Source organism: Corvus kubaryi, unplaced genomic scaffold (genome assembly GCF_017639235.1).
Source record: "Corvus kubaryi isolate FWS band 111438036 unplaced genomic scaffold, C.kubaryi_AGA036_p1.0 37308, whole genome shotgun sequence".
In the NCBI taxonomy this organism is placed as follows: Eukaryota; Metazoa; Chordata; class Aves; order Passeriformes; family Corvidae; genus Corvus; species Corvus kubaryi.
The window spans coordinates 12230331-12250406 of record NW_024581096.1 but is presented as its reverse complement, the minus strand read 5'-3'; the positions used below and the strand labels follow the sequence as shown (position 1 = coordinate 12250406).

Genomic DNA, 20076 nt, shown 5'->3' with positions numbered 1-20076 from the left:
CAAGAAGGAAATGGGGGAGAACGACAGTGCAGACATGCCCTGCCTCTTCAGCATGGCAAGAGACTGTGGAGAGCATCCTTCGTAAGAGCTACGAGGAAGTTCACAGAGGCATTTCCTCGTGTCCCAGGAAACAGGGCAGTCACAAACTGTGTTCTTAAACACCCTCCAGCTACAAGTTCGAGGTAAAACTCTTACTCACACATACCCTTCACATGTTTACCTGAAAGTGTTGCTTAGTTTCAATGTTGATTAATTGAAGCAGTTTTACACTTTACCATGGTAATTGTGTTTGCTCGTACATAAGCTGGAAAAGCGAGTAATGGTGAATTCTTTTGTTGTTAGCTGTGGTACTCACCTCCAGCAGATGTGTATCTATGCCTTTTATCTTTGGTCCTGGTACTGGTGGCAGGATAAAGGCCATCATTCTAAAGAAAAAAAACCCAGAACAAACACACCAGGTGTAAATACAGACCATATCTCACTTTTTCTTCTCCCATTTCTTCAGCATGTGACTGAGATTTTAAACACTTCTCCCATATCTTATACATCCCAGTTGGACATCTGTCTCCTGTCTGCCTCTCAAGCTGTGTAATTCACAAATCCAGTTACAGCTCATAAGGTCCCCTCAGATCTACTTACAAAAAACACTAGCAGTACAAAAGTTATTCAACTGGAAAAGTAAAATTACTAATGTCCTTTTAACTGTCATTTGTTCCTTAACCTCCACTTCTCTAATACCACTGTAAATTCATCACTGCCAAGAAACAGTGAAGTGGGGCACAGTTCAGGAGGGTTAGTGGGCCTGCCTGTGTGCCCTTGAATGTCAGCTGACTACTGGTAAACAGGACTCATGGTGAAGGATGGGGCTTTTCCAACCACAGTTTCTATCTCTTTCTCCTAATCAGCCAGTATTTTTTGCAAGACTTCTACAAAAGCAATAATCTTTGCAACACTTCTCTCTTTCACATCTGATTGAAAGTAGTCAGCATTGTAAGAAGTCATCTGGGAAATTGACAGAGAGGTTGGCAGAAAGACAATCTCAGAATATAACCTCGTTTACTTTAGGAAATTACGATAAAACCCAAAGACATGTCTTCTACAGGAACAGGGATACTCCAAGTAATGTTGGCTGAATATTACATGACTAACCAAGATTAGTCAGATCTAATAAAGACAGACCTTTACCAATTGAGAATTTAGCCTGGTTTCCCTAAGGAGCAGAAATACTGCTTTATCAGTTGCAAATTAAGTCAAAAACCTATAACTAACAGTTCATAAGATAAGACAAATGGTGTAGGAAATTGAAGCAAATATTAGAAGTCTATTTTTGAAAAGTTTTCTGTGATTTTGGATGCCATGTAATTGTGAAATGGTGACTTACCTGTACCCTTTCAAAATCATTATCCAGCTCATGATTAAACATATAAGGGATGACAGGACACCAACGATGATCCACACAACCATATCTTTTACTCTAAAATCTAAGAAACAAACAGAATTATTTGAGGACATGCATCCAGAATATGCGTAGTCAGCATGCAAAAAAGAGTTGCAAATTACTTTTATTTTTAAAATTGGCCAAAATTGCCAAATTTGGTATTGAACCTAGAGACCTTCCCCAGCACAGATGGATCTCAACAATCCCTGTAATATCGAATAATGAATATAATTTTTACTAATGGTACTGCACAGGAAATAAACTGTCTTGGAAAAATCATATAAAAATGCATGAAGAGGAAAATTTTGTCGCAGCCAATTATACAGATTGGGTTCAAATCCAGTTGTACAAAAACTGTAGCCATTTCATTATTAAATACATACCATACAATTAATTAAATGCTGGGTAAAGTGATCTAGGCTTCGATATTTTTAAGGATTTTTATTGTAATGTAACACTTTTTATACTGAAGTGCTTATTTCATATTAATTCCAGATAAAGAGTAATGAAGAGCTGTTATTGTCTGAAGGCAGTCACACTTTGTTGTCTGTGTCACAGTTTTAATGCAGCTGCCAGGGTTCTTTTAATTAAAAATTACTGTAAAGAGAACAAATGAGGCAATAGACAGAAAGAACACGCTTTAAATAAGCAAAGTAGTTATTCACCTTCTTAGCTCTATCAAAAAGTAGTGAAGGGGGAAGTTAACTGAGTATGGTGTGGGGATGATAAGGATTTGGTTACCTTAGCAATGATGTTCTTGTCTGTCCTAGGGAAACTAAGGGATCTGCATGGGTGCCACAAACAGCTAACAAACGAAAATACAGCATGAATTTGCATGTAATAACAATTACTGAAGTGATGCCTGGCCACTCACCAGTAGGGATCTCAATATACATTTCTGGGCTCCACTCACTCCACAATCCATGGTGGTCTGGTTTGCAGTGAATCTGTACAATGTACCTCTTTCCAGGATTTAAACTAAACATTTTACATTGTGTTTGCTGTCCAACAAAAATAGTCTGGAAATTAAATAAAAGTCGCAGCTAAGGTTTTGGTAATCAAGATGGGAATATAGAATGAGTCTGGATAGCTTTTCCTAATAATTGTTAAGCAGGCATGGAATAATAGTAATTTATTTTATTTTTATAGTTTTCTAGCAGGTGGGAATGAGATCTGGCTCTGGTTTATAGTGCAAATTAAACTGCTGTAAAAACACATAATGAGCATATGGCAAATAGGGGATGAGCTGTGGTGATGGTGGGAACTGCGATGGTTCAGGAAGAGGAGGAGGCAAGAAACAGAGATGGAGAAAGAAAACGTGGGTAGAAGGAGGGAATGTGGAGTGGTGGAAATGCACAGGGTAGTAAAAAGTAGATCTTGCAATGGTCAGAGGGCTGTGAGGTGCCATGGGAGGAGGAAGGAAGGAGGAAACACAAAGGTGGTTTGGAAGTATTGCAGACAAGAAGGGGATGGAGTCAAATACCAATAGCTGGAGTCTTTAATTTGCCTCTCAGTTGTTCGAGTTGTAGATCCTGGCTATAGAAAATTATTACTGTTGTGTGGCCACTACAATTACAACCTAATGGTTATTTATATAAATTTAAATTATTTTATGTAATGTCACTGAGCTATCGGTTATCCAAGAAGCACTTGGGGTTAAGAACAAATTATCACAAAAGAAACCTAAGTGAGAATGAACAACTTAAACTACAATACCAATATGATTAATAAATAATGACCACAATTAAAAACAAGTACTTTATCACCTGCTGTTGTACAACAGCATCTGAGATACCAGTGTTCTCAGCAGGAAATCATAGGTCACACAAGCACTTTTGAAAAATGATGAACTATTTAGTATGTCCGCTTCATTACATTCAGGCATGGGACTTGGCTGGCCAAATATAGCTGGTCAGAAAATTCTATCTAACAAAACTTGCAACATCCTTACCTCCCATTCCTCTCCTTCTTCAGGCTTCAGTCGCAATTCATATTCAAGGGTAAGCCACCCAGACCTGACATCAGCTAGCGGGGGTGGAGACCATGTCAGGACCAGATACGGTTTTCTCTTTATTGACTTTTTTAATTCCAGGGTTATATTCACAGGAGGATCTGGCTGTACTGTTGAAATAAAAGAACTGTCAATAAGAATCTAAGTGATTTTTTCCTTGCATCTTAGGAAGAAATATAAAATTATGTGAGGGAAGGGTTGCCATCTCCATTGTGTCTAATAATTTAGAACTGGTGCAAGAATATAGAAACCAAGAGTTTTCAGATAAAACAAGTATGGATCTATGAATTTTTAAAAAACCCTGAATAGTAGTAAATATATTGAATTCATGTTGAGATTTGCCTTAATCATTTATCATAAAAAATATTTTTTCTTACATTTTTTCTTACATTACCATTTATTGGTGTAGGAAATTGAATCAAATATTAGAAGTCTATTTTTGAAAAGTTTTCTGTGATTTTGGATGCCATGTAATTGTGAAATGGTGACTTACCTGTACCCTTTCAAAATCATTTCCCCACAACTATATTTCAAAGTTAACATCTTTAATATTGTGTTTTGAAAGTTGCGTTCTACTATAATCTTATCAAAGCTTGGCATAAATACTTAGGAACATTGAAGAACACTGAAAACATGGATGTAGCTAATGAAAATTGCTCCCTCCATCTTTCATATTCAGAAAACACAACAGCATGATCCTTACACTCATATGTAAGGATATTTAAAAGTAAACCAAAACAGCAATAATTAAGCTCTGTCTATATATCAAAAAGAAACCAAAATGGAACACAGGTTTCTGCTACAGTCAGAGCTTCTGCATATTATGCATGCATTTTACCACTGTCTGATCAAAGATTCATCAGGTCATGGCATGGACGTATAATACAAAACCATTTCTTCAGCAGCCCTTTTCCAGTTGCCAGACTCCTGGCAGTCAGATCCTTGACAACAAAATTGTTATCACAGATAATGTTCCGTTCCCTTAGATAAAACCCTAATTACTTGTCCACAGTCACTCTGTAGAAAAGGTCTGATAAAGAGATTATCAGTACACTGCTATTAAAAGCACTAATGCAGCTTCTCTTTGGTCTGGAAACTACTTTTAGGTAATCATATTTAAGTATTATTAATTAAAAGATCAAATTGATTTCAGTTGCTTGTACAGTGGAAAAAAGATTTTAGCTGGATGATGTTTCTTAGGGTTTGACTACAAGAAATATGGAAAACCAATAAATGGTTATCTGAACATGATTTTAAAGCTTTTAGCATTTTTGGCTTCTTCTGAAAATAAGATGGTAAAGGGATGAATATTGGTTTGTTATTACAAGAAGGAATACCTTATTTGTACAAGTTTTTAACTTGGATATAATACTATATAGGAGGAGAGCTGGAATTAAAATTCTTGTGTTAAAACCCATGACTCTGAAATATTTGGTTCCACAGAAACTACTTTTTAACTCTTACCTATGTAAGTCACATCCACATAATGAGGATCAGAGACATTACTTCCCATTTCATTAGTTGCCCTCACAGTAATATTGTATATGGTCCAGAAAGAGGTGTGCTTTTTATCGAAGTAGCATGAATTGGGGCCTGCAGTTTTGTAATCTGGACATTCATAAACTTTTTCTTCTCTGAAATGAAAGAATCCCAGTGATTAGGTTACACAGACTGGAACACCTGATTTTGGTTCCTAGTACTTCAACATTATTTAGGCCGGGATCTGACTTTTCACACCTGGAAATGTGAAGAAAATTAGAAAACTGCTTCCAGACTAAAGAGTCATTGGACAGTTCCAGAGGCTATACTAAACATTTTCCCCATGAAGTAAACACCATGAAGCCTGAAGAATTCAGGCGGTTGTAGATACAGCTGTGGGCTAGTACAGCACAACCCTTACTTCTCTGAAAGCCACTGTGCACTGCATAGCCCAGAGCCCTTACATGTTCCAGAGACTGAGTAGAAGTGATTGCTGAAACCTTCTAACCCATCTATTAAAAATTATCTATTTCCAGTGTCCATACCACACTTACAGGAGTTCTGCATATTACATTAATACGCTTTCAGAATGTATTTGATCTTTCACCTCTTGTTCATCAAAGAAACCTCTACTTTGTACCCTCCTTCACATCCGTACTCAAGCTTCCTGAAGTCAGAGGAGGGGTAGGAGAGAAAGCTGAGTATGTAGTATTTGTTTCCATGCTCCTCTTAGATGCACAGTAACAAAAGAGACAGCTGTAGATGTGGACCTCTTACTCTGCCATACCTGGCTGGAGCAGTATCTGTCTTTTTCCACTAAAAGTGGGCTCTCAGCTGACAGTTACAGAGTTTAGCATCTAGTTAGGTTATTGCAAGATTGAGCAGTACTAGGTGAACCAAAAAGAACCAAAAAAGTTTCACAGGACCTAAGAAAAATATATTGACTCTTTCTTTAAAATTAATGTTTAGCACTTGATCTGAGTTCCAAAGAAAGATTACTACATAAACCAGGAGGCATTCATGGCCCATGAATACTAGTGCAAAATAAGCCTTATTGGAAGATAAAAGTTTTAGTATCTGGTCATTTTGGAAAGTTTTATTTCTAAGACTGCAGGGTTGAAGAGTTATAGGACTGTGCATTTGTATTGCTTACTAACGTGCAGCTGCTGAGCAAAGGCAACTTCCAAGACAGAATTCACAATAATTCACCTGACATAATAAAGAGATCAAGATTTAAGATTTCAATCTTAAATATGTTGTTGCTTTATTGTGATGGCAGAATATGCCACTGGACAAAAGCATGGACTACAGAAAATGGTGTCTCCCTAAATAAGAAACCAATGAGGATTGATTTTTCAGGTCCTTCAAACAAAACACTGAAAACTACACAGAGCTTATTACCCCTCTTTGCTGTAAAGCAAAGTGTGGTTAGTAGAGAGCCCTCCATCTGAAGCAGGTTTCCACCAACAAGTAAATGTTTCTTTTTCAGGAGAACGGCACTTTATTATCGTAGGCTTTTCAGGAGGTAACCGTTCTGTAAGAGATAAAGAAATGAACTAATTAGTAAGTTTAATCCATTAGGTCCATCTTGAATTCGTAAAACAATGTCAAGCAGAGAACAGGAAAATACGAATAAAGAAGTTTTGCTTCCTAGTAGCACAGGAAAGGAGGCCCTGTTCACTGGTTAGGGCAACAACTTGCTACTTTCACCTGGATTCAGAACTCTCTCGCTGCAGCCACATTGAAGAACTGTTTTAGCTTTCTGCCTGTAGCTTTCTTCGGCCCCAAAATCTCATAAGGAATGTTGAAATACTGTCATGGCAGGCTCTATAAAATTATTTAAAATATGCTCTACTATCCAATCTATTTTCTATGCTGTCCTGGTTTCAGCTGGGATAGGGTTAATTTCTTCCCAGTAGCTGGTATAGTGCTGTGGTTTGGATACAGTATGAGAGTAATTTTCATAATACAGGGATATTTTGTCGCTAAGTCATGTTTATCCTAAACTAAGGACCTTTTTGTGTCTCCTGCTCTGCCAGTGAAGAGGTACAAAACAGAAAAAACAGGCTGGGAATGAATATAGCAAGGACAGGTGACCTGACCAAAGGGATACTCCACACCATAGAACATCATTTCCAGTATACAAATTTGGGAGTTGCCTGGAACCACCACCCATCAGGATTCAGAAACGGGGTCTGGCATTGATCAGCAGTGGGTGAGCAATTGTATTGTCCATAATTTTTTTTTCTTTTTATTATCATCATCATCATCATTATCTACTACTACTACTATTATTATTATTATATTTTACTTAGTTTCAATTATTAAACTGTTCTTATCCCTTAGATCTTAACTTTGATTCTTCCCCTCATTCCACCATGGTCACATATAAGTGAGCAGATGTGTGATGGTTTGTTGCCAGCTGGGCTTAAACCACTACATACACAAACAATTTTTTTTTCTTCAGAAGGTGTGTTTTGAGATGATTCTGATTGTTTGAAAGGTACGCTGTCATTTGCTTTGCTTTCAGGTAAAAAAAATGAAGAATGTAAACGTTTGTCTATCTGTTTGTGTTCTTGCCAGGAATTTTCTTCTGAAGTACTCCAAATACACAAAGCAGCAGCTCTCATTTTCACTGTAGTGTTATTATGTTCAGTACTCAGGCTACTTGCATGATTGCTCCTGAGAAAGTTTTTATAGTTTCAAGTACATCTCTTAAGAGTTGGGCGGAGAAAAATGTTCAAATTTTGAATAGGATGATGCTAGTCAAAACCCTGAAGTGATTGAAACTTTAGCAGTTATGTATTTGTGGCAAAAATATATTACATCAATAATATGTATTTTCTACTATGTAGAGCAGACACATTGATTTTCCAAATTCCTAAGTGCCTAAGGCAGATCTGAAAATGGGATATTTAATTTTTCCTTTCTATTTTTTCAGTACTTCAGCAATCTCCACATCAAATAATGAATAATACAACTAGTAACAGAAGAAGGAGATTTGAGACAACTTGGCTAAAGTGTCTGGAAACAAGACATGATATCATACATATTTAGTGTGTCTACTCAAATCCAAGAAAACACAGATAGTGACTTCCATTTGATAGCATCTGTAAGTGCCATGCTCTGTTAGATACATCCGTGCTTTCAGTCCAGGCCCTCATACAAAAAATATTACCTGATATTTATAGCTACAGATAAAATCAACATGATTTTTAAATAAAGGGACAGGGACAATAAATTATTTAGGCATGCCTGTATCAGAAAATCTGATATTCTTAGTAAATCCCACCTTATTTGTCATAGCCAGTTTCAGCAGAGGATCCTGAGCAGATCAACAAGACTAACAAAGCAAGTACACAGAAAGTATGGTAAAAAGCACTGAGCACCGCAAAGTATCTGTGTGGGAGGCCATGTTTTCAGGACTGGCATTTAGGCACCTTCACAGCATTGAACCTGCTACAATTTAAAAGCAGTTTACAGAGCCGCAATCATCCACTAACCTTTGGGGATCTGAATGCTTCTTTCCAAGCTCCATTCGCTCCATTTTCCAAGGTCTAACATGCAACGCACCTGAACAACATACTTTTCCCCAGCCTGCAGGCTGGTCACCTCATAGTGTGTTTGCATTCCTACAGATACTGTCTGGAAAAGAAAATGGACTGGGAAATAATAAAGAATTGGACAAATTTAACAAACAAACCAAAAATGAATAGGCGTGAATTAGTTACTTAATTCTGAAAGTCAGGAATTTAAGTTGGGTATTGGTACGATATGGATCACAAAGAAGCAAAAGTAGTGATTTAGCAGAAAAAAATCACTGCTGATTCTGATGCTCAAGAACATATGAACTGAAGACTTCCTACTACTCTGTCAGATCCACAATGCAAGCAAAGTTATAGGTAGTCCAGCCAGCATACAAACCCCCTGTGAAATTCTTCTCTGTGGCTTTAGGTGCCTTTCTCAGACCTTCCCAATTTCTCCTCAGAACTATTTCAAAATGCATAGCTTTCTCCATCATTAAGGCATCAACAAACTAGGCAGCATTGAGGACACATGACTATAACTTTAAGAATGATCTTTTGACCCTGAAAACTCAGCTGTGGCAGTACTGTAGCTGACTCCTAGAAATATGGCAACAGGTGGGGAATGTCAATGGAAACGGCGTGTGTGAGTAGGACACAACAAAATTTCTGAGGGGCAGGTTGCCTCTAACTGTTCATGTTGAAGAAGATGACAATAACTGGGTTTTGTCATATACGATATTAGGATGATTATGTAAATATGTTGAATTTCACAGTCTCTACAGACCACTCCATTACTTTTCTTTCTTAAATCAGATTTGGTTATGTTAATTTTTCTACTCTTACACAAACTAACATTTTTATAGGACCAATTAAATTGAGATGAGATTTCACTGAATAGTGCATTTATAAAATAAATATATTTTTCCCTTACCTCCCACTCTTCCTTTTCCTCAGGCTTTAGTCGTAGCTCATAGTGATATTCATGTGAATTAGAGCTGGCATCAGCTAATGGGGGTGGAGACCATTTTGCCCAAAGGTATGACATGTTAGCAGATGTGTTTGTTTCTAGAGAGAGGTTCACAGGAGCATCTGGCTGAACTGTATAAGTGAATGAAAAGTATGTTGTTAATGACTTAATTTTCTCCCAGAAAAGACACCTCCTTTGTTGTTTTGTATGTCATCACATCAATTTCAGATAATTCAGCACTTCTGTAAAAGAATAATAAAGAAGTCTTGTATTTTTCCTTTCTCCTTAATGAGTTTAACTAGCTACTGATTTCCAACAGTATCAACAGATCTTAAACTTTACTCTGAATTTGTCAGGCTAAGAAAATACAAACCATAATTTCATAAGGCCATTCTTGCAAAATTAAAATGTCAGCTATTTCACAGCTAGAACAACTAAGTACATTATAATTAAAATGGGTATATTATGTGCGTGCAGAAAGTAGAATGGAGTCAGGAATATAAAATACTACTAAAATACTAAAAGCCTGTATAATGCTCAGGCAGTTATTTTTACCCTTTCAAGTCTGCAATGCCAGCAGTCAGAATGATTTTTACATTTGAAATATTATGTAGATTGACCTAATTCGAAAATTTTATAATCTACACTGAGTCTAATTAAAATATTGCCGACTACTAGAAACTGAAGCAAAATTTTCATCTGAAGTTAAAACTTATACATAATCATACATGAAATTCATACAATCAAGTATGTAGTTACTTATAATTAAAATGTAGTTTTCACATATATTTAATGTGCATATTTTAGATCATCTGTAAATTAACAGTTCTCAATAGCAAGTTTCACATCATAAGGAAAGAAATCTTTCACCACTACCTGTTCTGGGATTCAAAACTGCATATATCTCCAACTAGTTTGTTTTCCATTTCATTCTTTTATTTTTACCTATGGAAGTTACATCCACATGCTGAGGATCTGAGCTGTTACTTCCAATCTCATTTGTTGCCATTACAGTGATAATATATGTTGTCCAGGGATTAGTGTGGTTTTTATCGAAGTAGCAGGAATTTGGACCTGATGTTAGGTAGTCTGGACATTCATAGACTTTTTCTTCACTGAAATAAAATGATTTAAAAGTTAAAAGTTTAGGAAATGAAGCAAAGCAGATAACATTCTAGAAATGGCCTAGGTTCAGGAGAAATCTGAAATGTTTATATATAAACTTAAATTACATATATAAAATACATAATCATATCTATAATCTTACATGATACTATCTATAATCCCTTGGAAACATTTTGGTATGTGTCAAATGCTATTACCATAAACACTTCATTGATATTTTTACAGCAATTGTTTTGATGAATGCTTTCACCCCCTTTTTTTTATACATAGGAATAAAGCAACAAAAGAATAGAAACAAAGTTCCAGAGACAGAACAAAGAAATTTTAACAATATTTATAAGCAAGTAAAAGGGAAATGAAAAATTTACTTCAATAAGTTGCTAAATATCTTCTTTGCATAATAGCCCTGGAAATTAAACTGATGGGCCCTATGGCAGAGATCTCTTTTATTGTTGAATTAGTTTGTTCTCAGAAAGATCAGAGAACCATTTAGGTTGCAAAAGACCTCTAAGGTTGTCAAGTCAAGCTTTGACCACCATGCCAGACCATGGCACCAATTGCCACATCCAGGCATTTCTTGAACACCTCCAGGAATGGTGACTCCACCACCTCCCTGGGCAGCCCATTCCAGTGCTTACCCACCCTTTCAGTGAAGAAATTCTTCCTGAGGTCCAACCTGAACCACCTCTGGTGCAGTTTGAGGGCGTTTCCTCTTGTCCTATCAGTATGCCCTGAGAGAAGAGACTGACCCACATATGAGTACAGCCTCCTTTCAGGAAGTTGTGGAGTGACAAGTTGCCCCCCCCGAGCCTCTTTTTCTCCAGGTTAAACACCCCCAGCTCCCTCAGCTGATCCTCCCAGGACTTGTGCTCCAGACCCTTCCCCAGCTCCCTTGCCCTTCCTTGGAGTCACTCCAGCACCTCAATGCCCTTCTTGTAGTCAGGGACCCAGAACTGAATGCAGAGCTCAAGGTGTGGCTTCACCAGTGCTGAGTACAGGGGGACTACCACTGCTCTGGTCCTGCTGGCCACGCTACTGCTGATACAGGCTGGATGCTATTAGCCTTCTTGGTCACCTGGGTACACACTGGCTCATGTTCACCCCCAGGTCCCTTTCTGCTGAGCCACATTCCAGCCACTCTGCCCCAGGCTGGAGCTGCATGAGGTTTTTGTAACCAAGGACAGGACCTGGAACTTGGCCTGGTTGAACCTCACACAATTGGCCTCAGCCCATCAATGCAGCCAGTCCAGATTCCTCTGCAGAGCCTTCCTGCCCTCCAGCAGATCAACACTCCTGCCCAGCTTGGTGCCATCTGCAAACTGACTGAGGGTCCTCTCAATTCTCTCATCCAGATCACCAATAAAGATATTAAACAGGACTGACCCCAACACTGATCCCTGGAGGACACCACTAGTGACCAGCTGCAGCTGGATGTAACTCCATTCACCACCACTCCCTAGGTCCAGTGTACTAGTTTGAAAACAAACCAGTGGGAGGCACCAAGTCAGAATAACAATTTAATAGGGAAATCAAAAAAAAGGCAGAAAACACCGGTTCAGACTGACAGAGTCAGGATACAACCTGACACCCTGTTAGTCAGGGTGGCAGTAGCAGTCCAATAAGATGGTGGCTGCACTCCTCCTGAAGTGGTGGATGTGGTTCTGTTGAAGCAGTGATCCTGTAGAAGGGTCTGCTCTTCCTTGGAAGGTCCAGTGGTGCTGTGTAGCTCCTGTCCTCTGGGAATCCAGTGGAAAGGGTGTCTGTGGTGTTTGGAATCTCAGATTATATCCAGGATGGAATGCTTGGTTCTTCCTTCTGTGTGGAGCATCTCACAATGGGATGATGAGTCATGAGGCCAGGTGTTGATGGGCTCATTAACAGAAGATGGTCCGGAGGGAGTTATCTCTGAGTCATGGGGCATGGCATTGATGGGCCATTAACAGAAAGAGAGTCCGGAGGGAAGAGGCAAGGAAACACTGCCCCATCTGGTTTCAACAGCTCATGAGGACGGTAAAAGAATACACTGCAACCCAGGACACCCAGTCATCAGTCAGTTCTTAACACAGCAAAGAGTGCTCCTGTCCAAGCTGTGGGCTGTCAGCTTTTCCAAGAGAATGCTGTGGGAGACATTATCAAAGGATTTGCTGAAGTTCAGGCAGATTACATCCACAGCCTCTCCTGACTGGGTCACCTGGTCATAAAAGGAGATCAGGCAGCAGCCTTCCTTTCTGAAAGCCATGTAGCTGGGCCTGATCCCTCCTGTATGTGCTTTGTGGTTGCACTCAAGGCAATCTGTTCCATGACCTTCCTGATGTCAATTTATCTAACATGATCATCAACACAACTATCTCGAAAAAAAAAAAATTTACTTCACAGTTGATTACTTATTGCCTTTATATGGGTCTCTGGCTTCTTTAGGAGAGGGGATTGTTTTGTAGTCAAAGCTGGCCTGGGTGATGTACTCACAGCCTACCCCAGGTGTGAAGAACTATACAAACCCAAAGCATCAGCTCATGTGCAAGAATGCACTTTAGTCCCACAGTTATGCTCTATGCATCATCAGTAATAAGGTTTCTTAGTTTCCAGGCAGTTTTGTCACAGTTGACAAAGAAAAGATGGGAGAAGGGGACTGTACCTAAGAGACAATGAGCCTAGAAACATAGTCATGGCCGTTGTCTAAAGTGCTTGGCAGAGCCTGGGTTCAGCAGATTTAATGAAATGGATAAGGACCCCTATCTTTCCCTAAGCAGGACTGCTCTGGGCAGTGACAGGTATGAATTAAAATGTTAATTAAACTTTTTGATAAAGACTGAAACATCTGGGCTTTCATAAAATCAAAGCTCTCAAATCACTGTTGAGTGGGGCAACTTCATTAAAGTCTGTACCTTTTTCTGCTCAGTGATTTGGAATATTTAGTTTCAGCAGGGATGTCTGAGGCTTTACCTTGCCTGTTCTGAATCTCACTGGATTTATTAAAAGAAAATTTAGTGTCTGAGCCTCTCTGCTTACTTGTGCCTGTTGAAAGGCCTTTTGTTTTTAGGAAGAAAGTTCAGTTATACAAAGATGGACAAGTTAATTAAAGTTGCCAAACATATACGCACTTTATTCCTGAACACAATGAGGCAGTCACAGTACTTACCAAAATATTAACTTTTGAGATGCGATACCCATGTCTGATTTCACTCTGTTTTGGGAACCATTGACCACAAAACCAAAAGGCGGAACAATGACTACAGTCCAGATGGGGATTTTGGTGTGCATGGTAGTGGACAAGCTCCTTGGCACGGCCCCAAGGGCCCCACCAGCCCTCACTGCCCCTGCCCAGCCCCTCCATGTTCTACCTGGCTCCCAAGTCACCAGTTCAGCTGGTCTCCAGCTCCATAGAGCCCTGTCCTTCCCAGCCCCAGGCTCCTCAAGACACCCCCAACCCATAGGCTGATGTCCCACCCCAGCCTGGCCTCAGCATGTCCCTGTCCCCATCCCCAAGGAGGTGACTGATGCCCAGGGCTGGGCTGTCTCCCTCCTGCCCTGCTCCATGGCTGGGATGGTAGGAGACCTGCTGCCCCACGGTGCCCTCATGCTCCACCGCTCAGAGGAGACCCTGTTCAGCTGAAAGCTGTGTGCTTCCTGAAAAGATGTGCCTTTTTTCCCAGCACATCTTCAGACAAGTGGGATTTTCGGTAGATGAGTTTCAGGAGGGACAGGCTGAAGATTTGGGGCTGACAGTGATCACATTTTCTTCCAACACGGGAAGCCATGGATCTTATGCAGCCCTTGTTGTCAATCTGAGGTTAAAATGGATTCATAAAAACAACTTTACAAATTAGTGTTGTCATTCTCTCGGTCTGTCACAATCATCACTTGATCACTTACAGAATACATATGCACCAGTTGTTACCTGTCCTTGCTGTAGAACAGGGTGTAATTGTTAGGACGTCCTCCATCTGAGCCAGGCTTCCACCAACAAGAAAAGGTTTCCTTTTCTAGAGAACGACATCTTATTATCTCAGGTTTTCCAGGATACGTTTGTCCTAGGGAAGTGCAAAAACCCAGCTAGTTAAATTAGTGGTGGTCAATAATTTTGGATGCTATTGTTGAATAATAAGTCCACCATGGAATGCTTTTTCGAAAACAATAAAATTACATGAAACTGAATTGGGCAAATAACTCTGCCTGGGAAAAGGATCAATATTCTCTGAAAAGTAAGTACATTTTACCTCAAACTTTTAAAACAGCTAGTAGAATGATTTTGCTTCTCTTTTTAACAAGAAAATTTAATTTTTACCTAAACTCAAAATTGTATCTTTATCTCCAAATTAAACTGCAGAGATGGGAAGTAAATATATGACCTTTAGTCTTCTTCCCCATAAACATGAAATTTTTTCATCTTCAGATAATTTTAAGATTAAATTTCACCTTCAACTTTGCAACAGAACTAAAATTCCATTCTTTGTGCATATTTGGGGAAAATTATAGGTCAGAAAATTAAAAAAAGAAGGAAGTCAATGGTCTGGATGGAGTTTTTTGGGTACTAGCAACCTGAATATATTAATTAATTATTCAAATATTCCCTGTTAATCCAAATACATTTAAGAATATTTCTTGTTAAGACTACTTGTCATTAACTTATACCAAGAATACAGACCATTTTTAAAATGAAAAGCATGTGACCTTTTAACCTAAGCTTATCTTTGTTACATTAAAGTTTCACGTAATTATCTCAGATAGTGTAACTATTCATAGGCTAGTTCCCAAGAAGGTGACAGGCATAAAGTGAGTATAGGGGTGGAGTAAGTGCCTTTCAGTATTGCCACCAAACAACCCTTAAATTAATAGTATAAGAAGAAAAGAGAACTCCAGGCATTTTCAAAATTGCCATACCAAACTTCAGAAGAAAGAAATTTAAATACGTACATGCTCCTGTGGTGGTCAGGATAGATTGGGTAAAGCCTAAGACTTTTTTAAAGGAAGTGTCTTAAGGAAAAACAAGTGTTTCAAGAAGTGTTGTACTTACCTGTCAGACCTACTGTAGTCAGAGCAAGCTGCAAAATAATTTGAACTGATGAAATGAATCTCTGTTTCATGATGCCCGTCTCTCTTCAGGAAGAAGTATCAGATCAAGGGCTCACTGAAAAACACGCCATCATGCAACAATCAGTAACAATGCTCAGCATGTAATACGTATCACTTGACTTGATCAAAGTCCTTTTTGAATTGCAGTTAATTGATTCTTGTTCTCTCTCAAAAAGGTGAGGCAACACCAACAGTTCCACTTTGGAAGCTGAAAACCTGAATCACAGAGAAGCAAGCAGGTCTTCCCAGAGGTCTTTGAATGGTTAGCAGGACTAGGATTACAGTTTCTTAGCATTAACAAGTCTTGCATATTTCTTTGGCACCTTGGGATCCTGGTTCTTATCTTAGAGTTCTAACTTCTAGATTAATTAATTAACCTAAGAAAGCAGCCTTTTGGTAACAAAAATATAGTTTTATCCCTACTGATGCAAAGAGGAGGTCAACATACTTGAACTCTGAAAGTCCTGAAAACAGCAGGCAAATAGAAAATGTCCAATACATATTTAGAAGTTTATGATTTTTGATCCAGTCTCAAAACTTCTCAATATTTGGGACGGTCAATGTTGAATTCAGGATTTGAGCTGAAGAATGCTACTCTTTCAGTTCATTCAACTAATTGTCTTTACTGCATTTGATTTCGTAGTAAATTTCAGCTGAAATACAGATGTGCGAGAGCTCACCAGTTGTGACCAAGACCCAGTCCCTGAAGTGGGCTGACACCACTAGATGTCCTCAGAATTCAGGTTACAACTCGGGGTGCTCTGGAGTCCCTGTTGCTGCTAAATCTTGTTCGCTTAGCCTGAAGAAACAACATAATGACTTAAAGCAAACCTCCTGCTTCTCCCACCAGTATGCTCCCTGCTTGGAGATGACAACTGCAGTCTCAGTAGCCAACCTCACTCTTCGACACTAAAGAAGAACAATTTACTATCTAAATAGGGAGCTCCTTATCTCAGCTTTCCATTCCTACCCCTAGCACATTTACAGGTACTTGTATGCTTGCAACCCATTCCATGTAGCACAGCATGGGAACAAAATGTGTTCTTGGTAAGGAAAAGTCCTTTGTGGTTTATCAGATGACTGAATTTTCAGTATGCAAGTCATTTTCTTTATCAAGAAACTATAATCCATCATCATACAAATGTTTGTCAAGCACAAAGCCAAATGTCAGTTAATGCAGCTAAGTCTAAAACATGTTTACTGGGGACAGTGTGGAAGAGAACAACAGTTGGCTACATTCCCACACGCCACTTCTGAATATCCAGGCATGTTTCAGGCCTGTGACTGAGCTACAGGTTGGAAAATTGCATCTGGGTTAGTTTTAAACTCACTCAGAGCATTTTGTGCATATACAGACAATGAAGAGAGAACCACTTAAATATAAACTCCAGTTTGGTGTAAACACACACAATCTTTATTACTGTAAACAAACAACAGGCACAAACATTAGTGTTTGACTTCAGAAATTAGCCAAAAACTTGGGGTTATATAATGAGGAACACAGATGATTGTGGTCATAAAAAGGCACCTTTTTCTCAGGTGAAGGTGAAATAATGAAACTACAAACAGTAACTATTTCTTGTACATATGATAATATTTACAATATTTTATTACTTGTAAAAATAGTTGGAACATTTGCAAAACATGTTATTTTCAAGCTAAGACTCATACATATAAGGAACTAATACCATGATTTTTTGGTTTTACTTTTATGTATGTACCTTTCTATGTGAAAAATTGACAGAAAGAGAAACTGATTACAGTGGCTGAAAGAATGAAATTTTTTAATACAACAGATGAGAAGCATCATCAAGAAAGATCTTTATTAGAGCACACTTCAAGGAAAATGGGATGATTTTGGAAACTGAAGACCTAAAGAACTAAATCAATAGCAAGAGGAAGAAATTAATGAATTTAAACCCAAGTATTTTTCTTCTGGAGCATTTGAAAATGAGATGATTGTGAACCACTTCTGTAATGTGTCTGCGTGAAAAAGAACAAGAGGGACATAGGGAAAGAATATGGACCTATCAGTGACACAGACTAAGCTCTGTGTACAATTCTGGTAACTTATATTGGAAAAAAGAACCAAACAGATTTTAGAGCACGACTACGAACATGACACACAGACTGTCTCATGATGGTGATTTCAAGAATTGGCTTTGTACTCCATGCAAGCGTGGTTGTCACCTGTAACCATAGCAGGAGATAAGCACCAAAAGAGGGAAAATAAGAATGTGTAAAAAGTTTCCATGGTTGCTTGCTATTAGGTATTTGCTACTCAAATAGAGCTTAAAAGGCTTCTGGAGAGATGTCGTGTTCTTTTGAAAATACTTGCTTAATAAAAAGGTAATGCCCATTTTGTCATAACTGTATCTAAAGTGCATCTGCCCTATCTATGACATGAAAATGTTTTCATAAAAGGGTGATTAGCGTTATTGAAGATGCTGTGAGGTAATGTCTCACTTTTAGGGCTGAATGCACTTTTTTATAAGGGATACAGTGGACATTGATTTGCCAGAATGTCATCCAAAACCAAGGATTGAGTAACTGTTAATTAAAAGATCATACGCCTCCTTTTGAAAGTTTTGATTTAATTCCAACCGAGTTATTGCATTCTGACATTCGAGCTGAATTTCTCCCTTTTAACACAGCTGTTAGATAGTATTCAACAGCTGCACATCACATGCCAGACTACAGTGCTCCTTGATGGAAATGGAACTTATGACTGTTGTTTTAGAATGCACAGAAGAGTTAGATATTCCTCTAAAATAATGCTGCTCTAGAATTAACAGTATGATGAAATTGTAGGTTTGAAAACTGTGCTGACAATGCTACTAGATGAAGATGAAAGCTAAACACCAATACTGAAATGAGGTGTTGTGAAGCAGAGTCGAGAGAAACGTGTCCTTGTCCTAATTGACTTTTAGTTCTTGCATTCTTTTCTTTCTTTCTTTCTTGGCTATGCAGATGGATACATTTCTTGAGACTGACAGAGAAGTCTTTACTCAGTTCTGCACAGATGGAAAAATTTTCTATCTGCAATGTTTTCAGGCTTGCAGGAACAGGAACAGCTGTGATCACCCACTGGCAATGACATTACATCCAACACAAGTTCTGCTTCTGTGGCTAAAGAAATAAAAAGCCAAAAGTACTTTACCAATCTCTACTGAAAAAGTTTGACATTTCCATTAGTCATGATGATAAACAATGTTCATCTTTCAGGCCTGGGGGAAGGCAGTTTAAGGAGTTCTCAAAGCACCCTAGTTCATTACCATTTGAAAGGTTGAACTACAGATATATGAAACCAAATACAAATAAAGAACTCAGTAAAGCAAGAATGTGACGGTCTGTTAGATCATCCAGAACATTCACTGTGTACTGTGGACATGGCAGAGGTCTGCCCTCCCACACAGAGATCACAGATGCCAACCTGGATACATGTTCCTAGCCATGGCCTGAGCATCATGGCCAGATGTGTTTCTGACTGACGGTGATGGTTGGGATTATACTGCAAATTAAAAGATGTAGATGTGCAGTGTGACCAGAGCTCTGCTTTCCCTCTCTGAAAGAGCCCTAATTGGATGTCTCTGAATCCCCCAGGCACCCAGTACTGCCTTCATGGTGATGTACAGGCTCCAGAGAAGATAAGGAGCTCAGGCATGTCTCTGATCTGAATTTCTTGTGACTGATTCCAGCTGGCTACTTTAAGCACATAGGTTTTGTGGCGTACTTTGTGAGGAAGCTTAGTACCTGCTGCTGGCTATGAACCTACATATCCCGTTAATTTATTGTGACTAAGGGCTTCGTATTTCTGTGTTGCATAAAATGGGAGCAGTGGCAAAGCCTTTTAGATTTCATCTGAAAAACCTATATATGGTCTTATAATATATTTTTCCTAAATTTCTCTCTTCCACGAATCACCTCCTAACAACCCTTGGAGTCCTTCCTTTGATTAGCAGTCAAGATGTGATGATGAATGGAACAAATTTCCTCACCCATGGAGATATGTTCCCCAGTCTAAAGACTTGAGTCAATTTTGAAAAAGAAAAATCACAAACCCCCAAATTCTTGAAAACAGTTTAGACCCTTACATCTCCATCATAGTATTTATGCTCTTAATTCCTATTGATTTTACAGAACTGAGCCTGAAATTCTCTTAAGAACTCTCACTACCTAAACTGACAAAAAAATAAAAAGCCAAGAGAAGAAATTACCATTATCCCTACTTTACAGAGAGTGAACAAAAATAAAGAATGACCAACAAACTCATAGTAGAAGTGTAACAAAAGCTAAAACCTGATAATTTCATACAATTTTTCTTTTTTTTTCTTTTCTTTTCTTTTCCTTTCCTTTCCTTTCCTTTCCTTTCCTTTCCTTTCCTTTCCTTTCCTTTCCTTTCCTTTCCTTTCCTTTCCTTTCCTTTCCTTTCCTTTCCTTTCCTTTCCTTTCCTTT

The 20076-nt window shown here is 38.6% G+C and overlaps 1 protein-coding gene across 15 annotated transcripts in view; it reads right to left on the bottom strand.

Moving 5' to 3' along the window:
- Positions 1-20076, bottom strand: part of PRLR (prolactin receptor) — a 155295-nt gene that overhangs the window by 8680 nt on the left and 126539 nt on the right. For 13 of the 15 annotated variants that reach the window (XM_042028515.1, XM_042028510.1, XM_042028509.1 and 10 more), the window contains 11 exons: positions 15562-15675; positions 14446-14578; positions 10368-10537; positions 9387-9553; positions 8432-8573; positions 6330-6462; positions 4914-5083; positions 3390-3559; positions 2313-2457; positions 1382-1481; positions 356-425 (listed from right to left, as the gene is read on the bottom strand). In XM_042028515.1, coding sequence (XP_041884449.1) covers positions 356-425; positions 1382-1481; positions 2313-2457; positions 3390-3559; positions 4914-5083; positions 6330-6462; positions 8432-8573; positions 9387-9553; positions 10368-10537; positions 14446-14578; positions 15562-15631 — 1470 coding nt within the window. In that variant the 5' untranslated portion in view covers positions 15632-15675. Of the gene's footprint in view, positions 1-355; positions 426-1381; positions 1482-2312; positions 2458-3389; positions 3560-4913; positions 5084-6329; positions 6463-8431; positions 8574-9386; positions 9554-10298; positions 10538-14445; positions 14579-15561; positions 15676-16300; positions 18750-20076 lie in introns of those variants that run through there. The other 2 variants (XM_042028514.1, XM_042028526.1) reach the window with 2 other exon arrangements.